This window comes from Salmo salar, chromosome ssa11 (genome assembly GCF_905237065.1).
Source record: "Salmo salar chromosome ssa11, Ssal_v3.1, whole genome shotgun sequence".
In the NCBI taxonomy this organism is placed as follows: domain Eukaryota; kingdom Metazoa; phylum Chordata; class Actinopteri; order Salmoniformes; family Salmonidae; genus Salmo; species Salmo salar.
The window spans coordinates 69,829,951-69,850,484 of NC_059452.1; the positions used below are offsets into that span (position 1 = coordinate 69,829,951).

At 42.3% G+C, this 20,534-nt stretch overlaps 1 protein-coding gene across 1 annotated transcript in view; it reads left to right on the forward strand.

Moving 5' to 3' along the window:
- LOC106562980 (G protein-coupled receptor kinase 5) overlaps positions 1-18,618 on the forward strand; it is a 33,539-nt gene extending 14,921 nt beyond the window's left edge. Inside the window, exons 2-15 of the mRNA XM_014128146.2 lie at positions 1,501-1,590; positions 4,077-4,189; positions 4,642-4,719; positions 4,886-4,983; positions 5,151-5,243; positions 5,339-5,402; positions 5,591-5,731; positions 5,875-6,065; positions 6,335-6,372; positions 8,445-8,534; positions 16,448-16,656; positions 17,239-17,376; positions 17,491-17,628; positions 17,783-18,618. Of these exons, the coding sequence (XP_013983621.1) occupies positions 1,501-1,590; positions 4,077-4,189; positions 4,642-4,719; positions 4,886-4,983; positions 5,151-5,243; positions 5,339-5,402; positions 5,591-5,731; positions 5,875-6,065; positions 6,335-6,372; positions 8,445-8,534; positions 16,448-16,656; positions 17,239-17,376; positions 17,491-17,628; positions 17,783-17,932 (1,631 nt within the window). The 3' untranslated portion in view covers positions 17,933-18,618. The remainder of the gene's footprint in view (positions 1-1,500; positions 1,591-4,076; positions 4,190-4,641; positions 4,720-4,885; positions 4,984-5,150; positions 5,244-5,338; positions 5,403-5,590; positions 5,732-5,874; positions 6,066-6,334; positions 6,373-8,444; positions 8,535-16,447; positions 16,657-17,238; positions 17,377-17,490; positions 17,629-17,782) is intronic.
- The last annotated feature ends 1,916 nt before the right edge of the window (positions 18,619-20,534 follow it).

The following is a 20,534-nucleotide window of genomic DNA, read 5'->3' on the forward strand; positions in this document are numbered from 1 at the left end:
TGGTAAAGGTACATTTATAAATACATCAAGAGGAAAAAAATGACCTATTAGGGTGTGGTGCCTGGCCATATATTATCCAGGCTACATGTTAAGTATGCAATCCTAATATAATATGCCTTCTACAGGACTTTTTAAAAACAGCCTAAATGACAACAAATGTGTTGTGATAGATTTTGATCAAGACATTTTAAAGATTTGAATGTCTAATTCAGACTCTGTAACATCCAAAGCGGTTGTTTTTTTCCTCTATAAAGTACTAATGGAAATGACACATTTCTTTTAATTATTGTTTTTGTGTTTCACCAAGCCTTTCCTTCCAACTGACAATGCATATTTTGACCTAAGATCTACAAACTCAGACTTTTGCTTATATGTTCAGTCTGCCCAAAAAAGTTTGTCCATTTCATGTAACATACATAACGTTTCTTATTGGCTTTTTTTGGGTATACCCTCCCCAAGGAGTACTGTAGACACCAGTGGAGGCTGTTGAGGGGAGGATGGCTCATTACCACGAGCCTGTCCTCCCCAACTAAGGTGCCACCAACCTCCTGTGGTAGGCACACGCATCAAAAGTTGAATTTATATTTTGTTTGTCCATTCTGTGAGACGTTAATGTTGGGATTTTGCGTGAGGTCACAAAACAGGTTGGACTCCTCTCTAGATTCTATCTGTCATTGACATCATCAGTAGGGGACACCTGTAGGGCAGGAAACGGCTATTTTTTTGCACTGTGAGTATGTGTGTGTTTTTTTTTTTTTTTTACTATCCTTGTGGGGACCAGAAATTTCGGACAACTTCAGACAAGTGGGGACATTTTGCTGGTCCCCACAAAGAAAAAGGCTATTTTAGGCTTAGGGGTTAAGTTTAGGGTTTGGTTTACAATTAGTGTTAGAATTAGGGTTAGGGGTTAAGGTTAGGGTTAGGAAAAATAGGATTTTGAATGGGAATCAATGATTTGGTCCCCACAAGAATTGTAAAACAAACGTGTGTGTGTGTGTGTGTGTGTGTGTGTGTGTGTAGGATGCAGTGCTACTGTATGTGGGCTCATAGGCTTTGTTCCTGCTCCTAGACCTATTTATAGATCTCTCTTTTGGAGTGGATGGATGCCAGGGCTGGAACCTGATTGACAACGAACAACTATACACACACACACACTGGAAGGCTGTTGTTGACAGACTGATAGTAATCTATTTCCAGTGTGTTGAGGTGAACGAAAAGGTAAACAGAGCAAAGACCTTCAGGTTAAGGTTGTAACTGCTCAACTAGAAGCCTGAATCGGTCCAGTTATCAAATATGAGATGTCTTGGTCTTACTGCTGATATTGTTTATCTATTTATTTTATTTCTGAAGCCCCCTGCTAACATATCACACACAATACATAACCCAAAGGGTTGAATGAACTCACATGCTTTTGGGTAAGAAAAACAGTATGCTATGACAGCTCAGCTGTAATATCAAATGTCTTCTCATTCTTCTCTACCCTATTGCATCTCTCTCCAGGTGGAGGAGGAAAAGGCAGGAGTCGGAAATGGAAAAAGATGCTGCGCTTCCCTCACATCAGCCAGTGTATGGAGCTGGGCAACACCATCGGTCAGTGTGTGTTTGTGTGTGTGTGTGTATATATATATATATATATATATATCAGGGCTGTGCTCCGTTCATCATTTTGGAATTGGCTCCCATTCAACTCATGAGTTGAAATTTGAATTGAATTTACCACACCCAACAGGATGTAGAATTTGAATATGAATATCAGGAAGTAGAATTTAATTTGGTTCAATTCAAAGAAATTCCACTCAATCGTTGAACATGAGAGTTTCATTGAATCTGACAGGTCACACTTCCAGATAACAAAGAATATCTAACTTTTCTCTGGAAACAATGTTCATATGCTCTTTGAAACTTAATAATAGCCAATTATATTTCCACCAACCATTTCATTTGTTTGGAAAATAAATGTAAGGCCTCAGGGTCAACTTGAGGGTTAAACGAATGCATTCTGGGAAATGTATTATTTTTCCCATATTGAAGTGATTACTGAAAAAAAATAACTTAGAAAATTCACATGCAGGTTTTGTTTTCCTTGATCATACATTTTAAGGTTTTGTCCTGAAAATCTATTGTTTCAACAATATTTCATACGCATGTACAGTTGAAGTCGGAAGTTTACATACACCTTAGCCAAATACATTTCAACTCAGTTTTTCACAATTACTGACATTTAATCCTATTAAAAAGTCCCTGTCTTAGGTCAGTTAGAATCACCACTTTATTTTAAGAATGTGAAATGTCAGAATAATAGTAGAGAGAATTATTTATTTCAGCTTTTATTTCTTTCATCACTTTCCCAGTGGGTCAGAAGTTTACTTAAACTCAATTAGTATTTGGTAGCATTGCCTTTAAATTGTTTAACTTGGGTCAAACGTTTTGAGTAGCCTTCCACAAGCTTCCCACAATAAGTTGGGTGAATTTTGGCCCAGTCCTCCTGACAGAACTGGTGTAACAGAGTCAGGTTTGTAGGCCCCCTTGCTCGCACACGCTTTGTCAGTTCTGCCCACAAATATTCTATGGGATTGAGGTCAGGGCTTTGTGATGGCCACTCCAATACCTTGACTTTGTTGTCCTTAAGCCATTTTGCCACAACTTTGGAAGTATTCTTGGGGTCATTGTCCATTTGGAAGACCCATTTGTGACCAAGCTTTAACTTCCTGACTGATGTCTTGAGATGTTGCTTCAATATATCCACATAATTGTCCTGCCTCATGATGCCGTCTATTTTGTGAAGTGTACCAGTCCCTCCTGCAGCAAAGCACCCCCACAACATGATGCTGCCACCCCCGTGCTTCACGGTGGGATGTTGTTCTTCGGCTTGTAAGCCTCCCCCTTTTTCCTCCAAACATAACGATTGTCATTATGGCCAAACAGTTCTATTTTTGTTTCATCAGACCAAAAAGTGTGATATTTGTCCCCATGTGCAGTTGCAAACCGTAGTCTGGCTTTTTTATGGCGGTTTTGGAGCAGTGGCTTCTTCCTTGCTGAGCAGCCTTTCAGGTTATGTCGATATAGGACTCGTTTTAGTGTGGATATAGATACTTTTGTACCTGTTTCCTCCAGCATCTTCACAAGGTCCTTTGCTGTTGTTCTGGGATTGATTTGTACTTTTCACACCAAAGTAGATTCATCTCTAGGAGACAGAACGCATCTCCTTTCTGAGCGGTATGACGGCTTCGTGGTCCCATGGTGTTTATACATGCGTACTATTGTTTGTACAGATGAACGTGGTACCTTCAGGCATTTGGAAATTGCTCCCAAGAATGCACCAGACTTGTGGAGGTCTACAATTTCTTTTCTGAGGTCTTGGCTGATTTCTTTTGATTTTCCCATGATGTAAAGCAAAGAGGCACTGAGTTTGAAGGTAGGCCTTGAAATACATCCACAGGTACACCTCCAATTGACTCAAATGATGTCAATTAGCCTTTCAGAAGCTTCTAAAGCCATAACATAATTTTCTGGAATTTTCCAAGCTGTTTAAAGGCACAGTCAACTTAGTGTATGTAAACTTCTGACCCACTGGAATTGTGATACAGTGATTTATAAGTGAAATAATCTGTCTGTAAACAATTGTTGGAAAAATTACTTGTGTCATGTACAAAGTAGATGTCCTAACCGACTTGCCAAAACTATAGTTTGTTAACAAGAAATTTGTGGATTGGTTGAAAAACGAGTTTTAATGACTCCAATCTAACTGTATGTAAACTTCCGACTTCAACTGTATATAACGACATGGTTGATGTTTTATGTACAATATGTATATTTGTATAGACTACACCTAATATACAATAGAAGAGGCATTTGAATTTCAATTAATTTCACTGAATTCAGTTCTATTGCCTTTAATACCAATTTCAATTGGAATTCTGTATCGTGTTCACTACTTCAATTCAAAATGATTTACGACGCATTCTCAATTCAATTCTGAATTGAGCACAACCCTGGTGTGTATGTGTGTCTATGTGCATGTGTGAGTGCAAGTTTTGTATTTGGAATACTGTATGTTTGTAATGTGTTTGTTTCAGCGAGAGACTACTCCAGTCTGTGTGTGAAGCAGCCTATTGGCAGACAACTATTCTGTCTCTTCTGTCAGAGCAAACCTGAGCTACGGCACTGCAACTCCCTACTGGACAAAATGGTATGATCCACTATATAGGCCTTATTCACTATGAAGGAGGTGGTATGGTCCATTTTGGGGGAGATGATCCGACTGAATGCTGCGAGCTGATGTTAAAGTACACTCTGCTGAAAGACCTGTGTCATAGCAAAGTGATGCCATATTTCCGAAGGGTGTGTGTTTTGGGCGCACGGCCAGGAAAGAGTTCTAATATGATAACTTTGTTTGAAATGTAAAGTATGTTACAGTATGCAGATTACGAGTTAAGTCTACTGGGTTATAAATAACTCTGTTATTCATATCTCTAATGTATTTCCTTATTGGCCTGGACTCAATGGCATGCTGAGATTTAGTGACCTGGGTCGTTCATGAAGAACGATCAAGCGATCAGTGACAGATACTAGACAGGGATCTTCAAAATTCATGTTGACAAAACAGGAATCACAAGTGCAGATGTCTTTGAATTTTTCCAGGGGGAGTATGAGGTGCAATCAGATGAAGATAGGAAGAGTTTTGGAATGCAAATCATTAACAGGTTCCTCAGTAGACAGGTACCGTCTTTACACACACACACACACACACACACACACACACACACACACACACACACACACACACACACACACACACACACACACACACACACACAAACACACTAAAGGTTGATTTCTCACTTTAGATTTGTGCTAAATAACTGTGTGTATGTTCTCCTGCCAGTCATCTGAGTGTGTACAGGTTGTGGAGAGCTATGGTAAGAGGTGCAGAGAGAGTCTGGAGGTGTGGCACGGTAGAGACATCTTCATTGACTGCACAGAGTGAGTCTGACCCTTATCCTAACCACAGATGTCTAAACCCTGACCTCCCTCTTACTCCAACCTTCCCCATGTTGCTCTCACCCTTCCCTCCACTATCTTACCCAACACATGTGAGTAAATGTTTGTTCTGGGAATTAATTCACCCTTCTTTCACTGTGTGATTACAGTGACCTCCATGAGTACCTGAGCGGTGACCCCTTCCTTCAGTACCTGCAGAGCATGTACTTTGAGCGTTTTCTGCAGTGGAAGATGGTAGAGAGGTCAGTGCATATGGACGGGTGTGTGTTTGACTGAGTAATCAAACTAAGTGAGATATGTCCCCCCAGCCACTAAATGTGTATTTCTCTCCCCCCAGACAGCCCGTTACCAAACACACCTTCAGACAGTACAGGATGCTGGGCAAGGGAGGCTTCGGGGAGGTTAGGCTTCTTTCACTACAAAACAAACATGTTTTCACAAAGTTTTGGAGCGAAATCAAAACTCTGAAAACATAGAGCCCAAATCCAACTTGAGATGCAAATTATTAACTACAATTTTGATAGTGAGGATTCAGCTCACACAATCTCCGCCTCCCCATCCTTTTCTCCCTTCCTCCCCTCTCCCCCAGGTGTGGGCATGCCAGGTGCGAGCCTCTGGGAAGATGTATGCGTGTAAGAAGCTGGAGAAGACTCACATGAAGAAGAGGAGAGGAGAGGCCATGGCCCTCAACGAGAAACAGATACTGGAAAAGCTCAACAGCAGATTTGTGGTAGGGTTCTTCACACAATCGGACTCTCTCTCTCTCTCTCCATCCTCTTCTCTTTCTTTCCATCCTTTTCTCTCATCCCCTCTTTTCTTTTTGTCTCTCTATGTCCTCTCTTCCCCTCCATCCTCCTATAACTCTATCTCTAGGTGAGTCTGGCATATGCGTATGAGACCAAACAATCTCTTTGTCTGGTGCTAAGCATAATGAACGGAGGAGACCTGCGGTTCCACATCTATAACATTGGTCCTCCAGGCCTGGAGCCGGCCAGGGTCCAGTTCTACGCTGCTGAGGTCTGCTGTGGTCTCCACCACCTCCACCAGAGGAACATTGTCTACAGGTCAGTAGACACTGGCTCTGTCCTGATACTACACTCTTTTCCAGAAGTGTGCACTTGGACACTCCCCTTCATGGATTTTAAAAGCATAGGATTGGTGTAAGCATTGACTGGAAGGAGTTCCCCCGTTGTTAAATCTGTGCGAGAAATTGTTTGCACACTTCTTGCACACTTCTGGAAAAGGGTGGAGAATTGGAACACGACCAGATTAAAACAGATTGTGACATTGAAAAGGCACTGTACTGACTTCTGTCTTTTGTTTTTTGTTTCAGGGATCTAAAACCGGAGAACATACTTCTGGATGACAATGGTAGGCATACTTTAATAATATAATAATAATTCAGGAGCACAACTTTAGTTTTAGAAGTGGGGGGGGACATTATTATTATCCAGTCAGATAAACACTCCAAACAAAAGTTGAAAGTTGCGCCCCTGTCGCAACCTTATCTGTGCTTCACGCCCAGATCAGATCACTCTTCCATCAATGCAGAATCTAGTTTCTCCAAGCAGGATATCCTGGTGACGTAATTTCAGATTTTCTTTTCACACAAACGGTTGGTCTATCAGCAAGTAAGTTAACAGTGTGTGATAAGCAGGTCTAGTATATATTTAGATCAACTTATTTGCACCTGTTCCAAGCTTGGCAGTGTGTTGGAGGCACCCGTAGATGATATCAACCATACCACTGTAATTAGTAACTACCTCACAGGACACACACACACTGCCAATGTCACCTGCCAGAAACATCCTACTCCTTCCCTCATATACAGTGCATTCGGAAAGTATTCAGACCCCTTCACTTTTTCCACATTTTGTTACGTTACAGCCTTATTCGACATTGGATTACATTGAATAGGGGGGGAAAACTATCTACACCCACTACCCCATAATGACAAAGCAAAAACTGGTTTAGTAACTTTTGCAATTTACTAAAAATAAAAACAGAAATCACATTTACATACCGTAAGTATTCAAACCCTTTACTTAGTACTTTGGCAGCGATAACAGCATTGAGTCTTCTTGGGTATGATGCTATAAGCTTGGCACACCTGTATTTTGGGAGTTTCACCCATTCTACTCTGCAGATCCTCTCAAGCTCTGTCAGGTTGGATGGGGAGGGTCGCTGCACAGCTATTTTCAGGTCTCTCCAGAGATGTTTGTTCGGGTTCAAGTCTGGGCTCTGGCTGGGCCACTCAAGGACATTCAGAGACTTTTCCCCGAAGCCACTCCTGCGTTGTCTTGGCTGTGTGCTTAGGGTTGTTGTCCTGTTGGAAGATGAACCTTTGCCCCAGTCTGAGGTCCTGAGCGATCTGGAGAAGATTTTCATCAAGGATCTCTCTGTACTTTGCTCCGTTCGTCTTTACCTCGATCCTGACTAGTCTCCCAGTCCCTGCCACTGGAAACATCTCCACAGATGTGACGCTTGGCATTCAGGCCAAAGACTTCAATCTTGGTTTCATCAGACCAGAGAATCTTGTTTCTCATAGTCAGAGTCCCATGGGTGTCTTTTAACTCCAAGAGGGCTGTCATGTGTCTTTTACTGAGGAGTGGCTTCCATCTGGCCACTACCATAAAGGGCTGATTGGTGGAGTCCTGCAGTGATGGTTTTCCTTCTGGAAGGTTCTTCCATCTCTATAGAGGAATTCTGGAGCTCTGTCAGAGTGAACAGCGGGTTCTTGTTCACCTCCCGGACCATGGCCCTTCTCCCCCGATTGCTCAGTTTGGCCGGGTGGCCAGCTCTAGGAAGAGCCTTGGTGGTTCCAAACTTCTTCCATTTTAAGAATGATGGCCACTGTGTTCTTGGGGACCTTCAATGCTGCAGAATTTTTTTGGTATGCTTCACCAGATCTGTGCCTCGACACAATCCTGTCTCGGAGCTCTACGGACAGTTCCTTCGACCGCATGGTTTGATTTTTGCTCTGACATACACCGTCAACTGTGGGACCTTACATAGACAGGTGTGTGCCTTTCCAAATCATGTACAATCAATTGAATCACGTTGCAGAAACATCTCAAGGATGATCAATGGAAACAGGATGCAACTAAGCTCAATTTCGAGTCTCATACCAAAAGGACTGAATACTTACGTAGATAATTCAATAAATTTGAAAAAATTCAAAAAACCTCTTTTCGCTTTCTCATTATGGGGTATTGTGCGTAGATTGATGAGGAACGTTTTTATTTAATCAATTTTAGAATAAGGCTGTAACGTAACAAAATGTGGAAAAAGTGAAGGGCTTTGAACACTTCAAATGCACTGTACTTTGTGTTCCATGATTTTCCCTGTCATGGGAAAACGATCTATTATGTGAAATCATCTGTGGCTACCATACTATATGAAATAATGCCCCACTTAACCCCTCCCCTCACCTCCTCTCTTAGGGCACATCCGTATCTCAGACCTGGGCCTGGCGGTGAAGCTATCTGAAGGGAATCTGGTACGAGGCAGGGTGGGGACCCTGGGGTACATGGGTACGTGGCTCTAACCTACTGTACACTTACAGGTTGTAGTGGTGATTCCCTGTGAAAAGCCGCTGGCACAGGAGAGAGCCGTCCATAACACGACCACAAGAATCAACTTTCCAAACGTTACTCTTGTCGGGTGAAGTTCCCATTTATTGCGCAAATAAAATATAAATAGCTCCAATACACACATTCCTATACAAAAGGTGCAGAGAGAAGCATTTTATAAGCTGTATCTGTGATATGGTTAAGAACTGTAAGCGCTCTCCTCTCAATTGTGCTTACCCTTCCTGGTCACCTGTGCCACACACACACACACATACACACACACACACACACACACACACACACATACACACACACACACGACCAATGACCCCATCATATAGTGTACAAAACAAGTTAAAATAGCCCTTGACAGACAACACATAAACAGGCCAAAATGGCTCCTACACACCGGCCCCTAATTGTTCTCTGATTTACGGAAGAAACAATTACACAAATTACACAATGTATGTGTGTGGATGAGTCTTCATGGAGGGATGATCTTTAGGACCAGAGGTTGCTAGCACTTTGCCCCTGTTCAGCATAACAAGTTAAGTTCTGTAGTAGCTTCTGAATCTAAGACACTGCATCTCAGTGCAAGAAGCATCACTGCAGTACCTGGTTCGAATCCAGGCCGCATCACATCCGGCCGTGATTGGGAGTCCCACAGGGTGGTGCACAATTGGCCCAGCATTGTCCGGGTTTGACCGTCATTGTAAATAATAATTTGTTCTTAACTGACTTGCCTAGTTACATTTTAAAAAGGGAGCTTCACCCCAGTGTGCCACTCCTGTGTGTAGATGGGCAGTAACAGCAGGGCAACCAATCTGTCCTGGGTTGCCACCACCTTCTCCTAAGGTACCGCCAAAGACCCACACCAATCGGATACATCTCCAACACGGTCGTCACCAGCAGGGTCGATGGCCTGTGGAGCATCGCTGCCAATCCACCATTTTGGAGTTTTTATCTGTCAATTTCTTACATGTTATCAGAGCAGTGGTTCTCCACTTCTTCCTTTACAATCCATCTTCATCTCATGCAGCCCACTCACCAGAATGTTTGATTATTCAATAACATGACGCCACTCTTTGCCTTTTCACCAATGCGAAGATAATACAGAGCCCAATACTCTGTTCTAATGTTCATAAATGAAGCATCAACATACTGGATAGCATTTCCCTATGAAACACTGACTCCAATTCCTATTCCACAACGCTTCAATTTACAAAACAAAATGTTCAACTTGCATCGCGCAACACAAGAGTTTAGCACACATACCAATGTGCTTTGATGAGCAATGGCGCGGAAGATTTGGCTCCCGGACTCTTCTCGTTTTGCCGGGAAATGTTTGCCACAATCCTTGTTCGTTGTCACAGGCATAGCATGAGTGATTCCAATAACCTGACATTCTGCATGCAATGATCCATTAGTCCAATTTCCAATCAGAGTTAAATTCTGACTTTTTATTTTATTTTATTAACCCTGACAGGCACGATGACTAAGATGCAATCAGGATTCCCGGCCCGTGTGTGGCTCTCAGCATCTCCATCCAAATGTGGCTCTCCGTTTTCATATATTTTGCAGCGGTTTACCTTTTTGTAGGTGATGTGCAACATGGTAGGATGTTTACGTGAACAAACTTTACGGGTAAGTCTGTGTGCATCCTTTGCTCATATTTCCAGGGGTCAGACAACCGAAGCAGACTCCTATGGGTCTTCAACAAGTCCAACTTCTCTTGATGTGGCTTTTTGTTCAGTTCTGTGCATGTGCCTGGACTGTGTTCTCTTTGACAGAACGGACACTGCCAGAGTGCCGCACCAGAGGGATTGCCAACCCAGCTCTTCACTGTTTTCACAGCTGGTGTGACACTGATGGCAAAACCATCTTCCCTCTTTTTCAAAACACTTGGCCTATGTACAGGTCCTGAACCTCCCTTCACTGCTGAGGTGGGGGGTTTCCCTTAGGTTTCCAAACACAGGATGTTATGCTATCCTGGCTTGGCAATCAACAAAGGTAACCAGATCAGCAAACCTGGCTCTTCTTCCATTTCTCTTGTAGGTAGCCGACCCTCTTCAATTTTCTTTAAACTTTTATGGCAGATTTGAGACTATAGCTCTCATTTGTTGGGCTGTCCATTTCCTCCCTATATTGAACATTATCCATAGTGTTGAGGCATCCAGTGAGAAAAACTTCGGAATCTTCAACCCTGATTGGCGACCAGCTTAGAACCTTCTCAATGTAAGCTGTGGCGATTCTATACTCATCTCCAGTGGTTTTTTTCAGAAGCCTTTTGGCATCTGCATAATCTCTGTCAGCCTCCACATGTTGGCAACTGCAGACTAGATGTCTAGGTTGGCCCAGGGTGAATTGCTCCAAAAAGTACAGCCTGTCTTTGGTGTTCTCCGTACTGTCTTCAATAGCATGTTCAAAGGCACGAACAAAGAACCTGTAGTCTAAGAGAGCTCTCAACTCAGAGCGCGTATCCAACAGAAGACACACACAAACTAAAGTTCCACAATCTCAAAAATTCCCGAATTCATCCAACACCTCGAGCAGATTGAGTAATAGAAAGAGTAACCACACTTCATAACCCTTCTCCACAGTGAGTAGCACGAAGCGGAAATCAAAATCAGTCAGAGTTACACTAGCTTCAGTCAGTGTTGTAGTACCCGAGACCGGTCTCGAGACCACATATTGATTGGATACATTTGTACTCGGCCTTGACTCGGTCTCGGACAGCGAGCACTCATAATTTCTTCCCGAGACCAGCCTGAGTAAAAAACTCAATTATCAGCATCTATTAAGTCAGTGCATAAAACCACTTTGCCAGATATATACACTCCTTTCTTGAAACATTAATACAGTATCTTAACAGCCGTTATATATTTTATAGCCATGTTTGCACAGTGGTGAACCTATAGTCTTTCATTGTGTGACAGGTTTGTGATTCTGAAAGGACAGAAATGTAATACCAGCATACTAATGTAGGCGAGTATACTTTTCGTCAAACACAAAAGGGCCAGTGGTGTAGTGGAGGCTATAGGCTGGTATAACATGCTAACCACACCACTCGCTCACGTAATGCGAGCGTTGCAAAATAAATGTACACATAAGTTATTCAATCATTGCATCCAAACTGCTCACGAGCGTCTGCGTAGCCAGGCGCTAAAATATAACTTGGTTCTATTTGTGACGCTTGACACGATACAAGTCCTGCCTCTCCCATCTCCTCATTGGTTTATAGGAGCATATACCCAAGTGGGTGATTGAAGATGAACTGAGGTCCACACTCCAGTCCAGTTGGTGGTGGTAATGCACCTAAAAGTTGGTTGCCAACCACCATATAAAGTCCAAAGAAGACAAAGACTGAAGGAGAGATTACGAGAAACTAACTCGGTTTACTCTTTTATCTGTGGATTAATTGTCGGAGTAGAGGACCTTGTGCATTTCAGGTAAAATAACAACCCAATGTTTATATCCCAGGACAAATTAGATAGCTAAATCGCCATGAATGTTTATCCAGGCTATATCACAACCGGCCGTGATTGGGAATCCCATTGGGCGGCGCACAATTGGCCCAGCATCGTCCGGTGTAGGCCGTCATTGTAAATAAGAATGTGTTCTTAACTGGCTTGCCTAGTTAAAGGTTAAATAAAATTTAAATATGCTCTGTGTGACTGCTGTTTTTCTATCGGCCCTATGCAGTGGAGGAGTGGGTATACTCAAATTTTGCCAAGAAGTTCCCACACGGCCCGCCCAGCAAAGGAAATGCACCCTGTGTGAAAAATCCTGTTTTGTTTGTTTTCCTATAGATTTTTCTGATTTTCACTGCCAGTAGTTTTATTTTTAAATATAAAAAAAATGTTACAATTTGATGGTCTAAGTCTACAACAACGCTTAAACCACATCAATCTGATTGGGTGGGCCAGTCAGGGCCTGGCTCACCAGTGTGTGGGCCTCTGTCCACCCAGGCCCCATCCATATCTACGCCCCTGATGCAAATAGCACATGAAGACAATTGCACATCACAAATAACCTACTAACCAACACCTCAGACTAAACTTTTTCAATACCTGGTTTGCATACCCATTGTTGCCTTAGCATTTACTGTCAGATATAAATTGAAACGTCTTTCCTACCCTACCGGCTACCGATGTCATTCTTCGTGAGCTGCTCCATGCCAAAACCAGTTGAGCTGCACACACTTGCTGCCTGCAGATGATATTCCGTTGAAAGTAAGCTATGTGTGCGGCGCATATGTGAATATATTTCATGTACTTTGCAATTGTGTAGGCAACTTTTTGCATGATTTCTCTATTGTACTACATAATAATAAGTCGTATACCTCCACTACACTACTTCGATACGCATCAGTAGGGAATAAGAAGTGAATATACGTAATGCCCACTGAAAAAAAAGTGGGTGTACGGCTTACATGCTGACTAGACGCGATCAGGACAAGCAGGTTGAAATATCAAAATGAACCCTGAACCAACTATATTCATTTGGGGACAGGTCAAACATGACATTTATTTTACCTTTATTTAACTAGGAATCGAACCAGGGTCTGTAGTGACACCTCTAGCACTGAGATGTAGTGCCTTAGACTGCTGCGCCACACGGGAGCTCCCATGACGTTTAAAGGATAAACAGTCCATTCACTCAGACGTAAAAGGCTGTAGAGGTCCCAATCATAAGAATACAAAAACACAACCATTAAGCATTTCCCAAATCGAAATGTACAGCTATTACTTCCCAAAGAAACATCACATTTAGCACACAAAGTAACCAGTGACAAAGTTTAAAGTGGAGCTGTCAGCATTTTAATATGAAACAGACAATCATATCAGTCAAAAATATAAAACTCCCAGTTAATGCTACAAAACCAACTTTATAAAGAGGTTTTAAAAATATGTTACAGTTATCTCAACTTTCCATGACGTACACTAAGGAATTGTTAGCCGAATAGATGGATGCAGTTCAATGCATGATTAATAGAATTCACCAATACATTTATTGATATTCCAAAAAATATTACTATCAGGTTGTAAATCACAGCTGGCCTGGTACATTGTTTGCTGCCTCCATTCGGGATGCACTGTTTCAGTTTCAATGACTCAATATTCTGGACAAAAACAGAAATGTAACTAAGTCTAGGAATGTCAATACAATCAAACTAGCAAGAGCAATCATCACAAGTCAGTCATAACGTGGCTAATAGGCTAGCATATATATTTATGTAGCAAGATAAAAACACAGAGCCTAACAGCTAGCTAGCTGCTTGGAGGATGTCATGTCATGGAAGGAGTGGGTGAGTGACTGACTTTTTCCCCTCATATTGTTTTTCGGTGGATAAACACAGCTAGAGATAGAGGTTTCATTTGGTTAGCTAGCAATAACTTGAACAACTGTTATCCAGTTAGCATATCTCTTTCGTTCACACATTTACTCTGGCTATCTACTCCGATTTCAGAGCACTCTCATCTGAGTGTGCCAAAGCGCAGAACAACTGATGAATTTACGAACTCTCAACACCCGCTGAATATGACCGGTGTCAGTAAACGTAGGCAAAAAAAGTAATAGTCAAGAACGCCCTAGATAACATGTAAACAGCCTAACCAGCTCTGCTACAGTGAGTAAAATGGTCAGCGTGGGGTGTTCTCTCATTTGTGTCTGGAAGAAGCTAGCTAGCCAACTTTAGCCAGTTAGCTTGGGTGCTTGGTTGGGACAAGCAAGAATTGGCAGGCGAGCTGCAGTAGGTGGAGGAGACTACAAATCCCCATCTTTTTTCAGTGCAATTTTGATGGCCAAGTAGCTGAAAAAGTTTGAGAAGGTTTATCTAATGTTCCTTCATTAGATTTTAGCTCATCTTGCTCTGGCTAGCGTTAGTTGTTGATTTCGTTGTGTGTGATGTGTGTGAGGGAGACTACCTTTTTCATAGTTTGATCAATAAGACGGTAAAGTTCCCAAATGTAAGAGGACTCCCGTGGTGTTTACATATTTACAGAAATCCATCTAGGTGTATTTGGTGGGTTTTGGTGAATGTGTTGTAATGATCTAAAGTCACGCTGTTGCAACTGACTGTAAAAACAGTTAATTTCAAAGTGAATGATGACAGGCCCGTGTGGCAAATACGGGGAATTTCCGGTGCATGTGTTGTGTGTCTCGGAGTGGTGAGCACAATCAGTGTGGGCTTTGGGGGAGGCCATTGTGTGTGTGTGTGTGTGTGTGTGTGTGTGTACTGGGCCATTGTGGGCTTGGGGGAGGCCGTTGTCTAGTCCCGTGGGTGTCCTTGGACATGCACCTGCATTATGAATGCATGTCTGTATTATTTTCTGTATCATTGCTATGGTTACACCATCAATATAATCTATTCCCTTAAGTATGTGTCAAGAAGGGGAGGAGAAACCAAGTAGATGGTCATAGACAGACTAGAAGTAAGATCAGGAAACAATAGTGGGCAGAATACCAAAAGATGTGGATCATATACATAAAGAGGAGTGACTATGAATGTTGTGTCAAACTGAAACTGTATATAAAGTGATCTCAGTCTGGGACCGGCAGTTGCTCCGTGGACCAGTTCGGCTTGTTACTGTGTAATAAAATCAATATTGAATTCACAAGCTCCGGTGTCTAAGATATATTTTTAAGAAGTATTTCCGACACAAATGGCTTGTTTGTATAAAGGCCTACTGTAGCTCTGATTGGCTATAGTGCACCAGTCTGTGTAGACCGGTCCTGGACAACACAGATGTTTTTATTCAGGTTTATTTACTGCAGTGTATTAATTGTCCAAATGCACGACCGCTTTCCCACTCTATATGGCTATAGAATTTTCATAAATGCCTTAGTATATGTAATTCTCTAACATTCTAAGAATTTATGAAAACATTAAAATGACCATATCTAAGTAGTCGCTTGTCAGAAAATGTTTTTTTAAGTGTCATATTCTTCCTGGGGGTTTATATTAACTGATTTTAAGTTGCTAAAATGCTGTCAGTACCACTTTAAGTGCAACAATGTTTACATTTACATTTAAGTCATTTAGCAGACGCTCTTATCCAGAGCGACTTACAGTAGTGAATGCATACATTTCATACATTTTTTTCTCTGTACTGGTCCCCCGTGGGAATTGAACCCACAACCCTGGCGTTGCAAACACCATGCTCTACCAACTGAGCCACACACACAAGTTATTTTCAAAGAGATAGCTAACAGCAAACGAGCTGCAATAAAAAAAATGTAAAAACAGTTCCACTCACCAGATGGTGATCATTTGAAACTTAATTTCTTGTTGAAAGTTATTCCTGAAAAGGGAGAAGCTAACAAATTAGCAACAACATCCTCTTTGATAACACCTGCTGCAGCCGCTGCAAACTAGCCAACAACAAAAGCTAGCTAGCCTGTACATGGGAACACTACTGCTCGCTATTGCATAGTAAGCTGTTGGCCTTCAAGAAGACAAAGTTCCCCTAAATTATTGTAAAAATGGTCCCATCCATTAAGTCAAAATGTGATTAGTTGATTCCACTTCAACATTTTGCCCTAATACAGTTGAAATAGTGGACATTTTGAACTTTTGTGATGGCGATTTGACAAAATTACAATCATGGTCTTGAAGTTGGCTCCAAAACAGGCTGTGTATTCATATCTTGCGGACTTGAAAAGGTGCAAGGTATATGAAATATCATTACAATACTTGCACACTGTTTAGATGCCAAATACCCACAGTGGTCAAAATGAATATATATATTTTTTTTTATATTCACATTTTCCTTCCAGATGTTGTATTATCACTAAGTCTCATTAAAGATCTAATTTAGGCGCAACAACAAACAGGGAGTGGACATTTCCAAACCCATCCCTCTTTCCCTCAGCTCCAGAGGTGATTGGCCATGAGTACTACGGGATAAGCCCTGATTGGTGGGGCCTGGGCTGCCTTGTGTACGAGATGACGGCCGGACGATCCCCGTTCAAGAGACAAGGAGAGCAATTGACGGAAAAGGAGATGGAGAGAAGGATACAGGAGACGGAAGAGAAGTACAGGAAGACATTTAGCAGCGAGACAGAAGACTTCTGCCGCTCTGTGAGACTAGATTTTTGCTCAGCTTTGACCTGAAGCTTGTCAACTAAATGTAGTTCAAATGTAAATGTAACTGCCAACATAAAGGAAACACCAACAATAGGTCTTAATAGGGCATTGTGCCACCACCAGCCGCCAGAACAGATTCAATGCACCTTGGCATAGATTCTAAAAGTGTCTGAAACTCTGATGAAAGGATGCAACACCATTTTCCCCCTGAGAAATTCCCTAATTTGGTATTTTGTTGATGGTGGTGGAAAACACTGTCTTAGGCACCACTCCAGAATCTCCCATAAGTGTTATTGGGTTAAGATCTGGTGACAGAGACAACCTTTAAACACCCTATGTTCTTTTGACACCCCTCTTTGAAAGTCACTAAGATCTCTTATAATGGACAACTGCATTTTTATACATGACCCGAAGCATGGGTCAGGAACCACGTGTGGAAGCACCTGCTTTCAATATACTCAAGTGTTTCCTTTATTTTAGCAGTTACCTATAGTTCTATATTATAACTGCATCGATGCTTTTCTCACTCTCTCGCTCGCACTAATCCTTCTCTTTCACTCCCCACCACTCTCTCAGCTGTTGACCAAAGACCCGAGACAGAGGTTGGGGTGTCGAAGGTGTGGGGTGGAAGGGGTCAAGTCCCATCCCTTCTTCAGCACCGTCAACTTCAGGAGGCTGGAGGCCGGAGTCATTGAGCCACCCTTCAAACCAAATGTACATACCCTATCTGTAACCACTAACCTCTCTACTTGTTAACCCCCAACTATAGCCTTAATCCTAATGGAAGGCATGTCGTCATCATCCCCATCCTTCCCTCCCTCTGTCCAGCCCAGGGCGGTGTACTGCAAGGATGTTCAGGACATTGATGAGTTCTCCACAGTAAAAGGAGTCATTTTGGAGAGGACAGACGACGACTTCTACACTAAGTTTAACACAGGCTGCGTGGCCATACCCTGGCAGACAGAGGTAAAGTCAACTGCAGCAAATTACCTTTGATTTAGTTACATTTTGTTCAATTCAATCTATCACAAGGTTAGGTATGGTTACACAAGGTTAGGTATGGTTATGTCATAGGCTAATAGAGATCACTCCCTTCTCTCCCCCCCGTCTCTCTCTATAGATGATAGAGATGGGTTGTTTCAAGGAGCTGAATGTGTTTGGCCCTCAGGGTTCTAGACCCCCTGACCTGGACTGGGACCAGAATCCTGCCCCACAGAAACCTAAACGTAGCCTGCTGGACCGCATCTTCCACAAGACACACACCCGTTGATGGATGGGCTTCCTCTGCAACTTTTGTTGTAAATGAGAATATAGAGTAGAGTAAAATGAATATATATTAATGATTTGTTGGTGTTGATGATCAACCAGTTAGTACGGTAGGCCTTTTTTTTTTTTAAACCTTTATTTAACTAGGCAAGTCAGTTAAGAACAAATTCTTATTTTCAATGATGGCCTAGGAACAGTGGGTTAACTGCCTTGTTCAGGGGCAGAACGACAGATTTGTACCTTGTCACCTCGGGGATTTGAACTTGCAACCTTTCGGTTACTAGCCCAACGCTCTAACCACTAAGCTACCCTGCCGCTTTCTGCAAATCAACAACCCAAACACAGCCAAAGAAGAACAAGAATCTGTGGCAATATTTTGTCACTTTCTCTCCGGCATTTACAGAACGGCATTCACAGAACGCACACTTTTAAGATGAAGGGATAAGACGGCTTTATATAAGAGATGTCTTAAAGATGTCTCTGTCACACACTCGGGCCATACTGTCTATCATTCACCAGCACAGGCCAAAGGGACCATCCCCATTCTATCATACTGAGGAGACGCGGTCTTATTCCTGTAAAACACTCATTTAGAATGAGAACAATCAAAGGGAACCCTAAGACAGTGTTTTGATTTTGTACCTACCTGTGTTTTGTATGTAACCTCAGAATAAAGAGCCTGAAAACAAATCTTTCCAAAAATCTTCTTTATTAAAACCAGTATGAATGTAAAACATAACATCGTAAAAAAAAAAACTGACCAAACTACTTGGTAAAACAATCATATTTTACATCTACGAGACCTGCTAGCAGCTACACTACATGACCAAAAGTATGTGGACACCTGCTCGTCAAACATTTCATTCCAAAATCATGGACATTAATATGGAGTTGGTCCCCCCTTTGCTGCTATAACAGCCTCACACACTCTTCTGTGAAGGCATTGCTGCGGAAACTTGCTTCCATTCAGCCACAATAGCATTAGTGAGGTCAGGCACTGATGTTGGGTGATTAGGCCTGGCTCGCAGTCGGCGTTCCAATTAATCCCAAAGGTGTTCAATGGGATTGAGGTCAGGGCTCTGTGCAGTCCAGTCAAGTTCTTCCACACCGATCTCAACAAACCATTTCTGTATGGACCTAGCTTTGTGCATGGAGGCATTGTCATGCTGAAACAGGAAAGGGCCTTCCCCAAACTGTTGCCACAAAGCTGGAAGCACATAATCGTCTAGAATGTCATTGTATGCTGTAGCGTTAAGGTTTTCCTTCACTGGAACTAAGGGGCCTAGTCCTAACCATGAAAAATATCCCCATACCATTATTCCATCGCCACCAAATTTTACAGTTGGCACTACACATTGCGGCAGGTAGCATTCGCCAAACCCAGATTCGTCCGTCGGACTGCCAAATACTGAAGCGTGATTCATCCCTCCAGAGAACGAGTTTCCACTGCTCCAGAGTCCAATGGCGGCAAGCTTTACACCACTCCAGCCGACGCTTGGCATTGCGCATTGTGATCTTAGGCTTGTGTGCGGCTGCTCGGCCATGGAAACCCATTTCATGGCGCTCCCGACGAACAGTTCTTGTGCTGACGTTGCTTCCAGAGCCAGTTTGGAATGCGGTAGTGAGTGTTACAACCAATGACCGATAACGCACTACGCCCTTCAGCCCTCGTGGTCCCATTCTGTGAGCTTGTGTGGCCTACCACTTCGCAGCTGAGCCTCAGACTTCGTTATTGCTCAACGCTCCTAGACATTTCGACCTTCCAATAACAGCCCTTACAGTTGACCGGGGCAGCTCTAGCAGGGCAGAAATTTGATGAACTGACTTGTTGGAAAGGTGGCATCCTATGACGGTGCCACGTTGAAAGTCACTGATCTCTTCAGTAAGGCCATTCTACTGCCAATGTTTGTCTATGGAGATTGCATGGCTGTGTGCTCGATTTTATACACCTGTCAGCAACAGGTGTGGCTGAAACAGCCAAATCCACTAGTTCGAAGGGGTGTCCACATACTTTTGTGTATATATAGTGTATTATGACAAAAAACAATACATAGGCAACTGAATCGGTTCATTTGAAGAGAGAATGTCTGTCAATAAGACTACCTGGGGTGCTGACAAACGTTAGATATATTAAACTGGATAATGAAATTGAAACTTAGTTGGGTCAAAACAATGTACAGATTTGTTCCTTTTGTGGAAAATTTCAAAATTTTTAACTTCATATTCATCATCTCCACTCCAACATATGTGAAAATGGCACGTTTCTATGTTTTGTAGTAAAAGGAAAATAAGTGTTTCCAATTAGTAGGCAATGCCTACTCGTAATTGGTTAAAATCACATGATGCACACCGATGATGTCATTGGAAACACAACGTTCTCTATCTTTTTTACTACAAAACATAGAAACGTGCCATTTTCACATATGTTGACGTTGGGGTGATGCTGGAGATGATGAACACTTCCCTTTAACTGTTTATGCATACTAGTACATGAATTTACAGTGCTGAAACACCTGGAAGTGCTTCATAAGCTAAGAGTGTTATGTTCAGACACATGTAAAAATCAATGTCAACTGACATCAAAGTCTCCCTATTTCAGATCACAC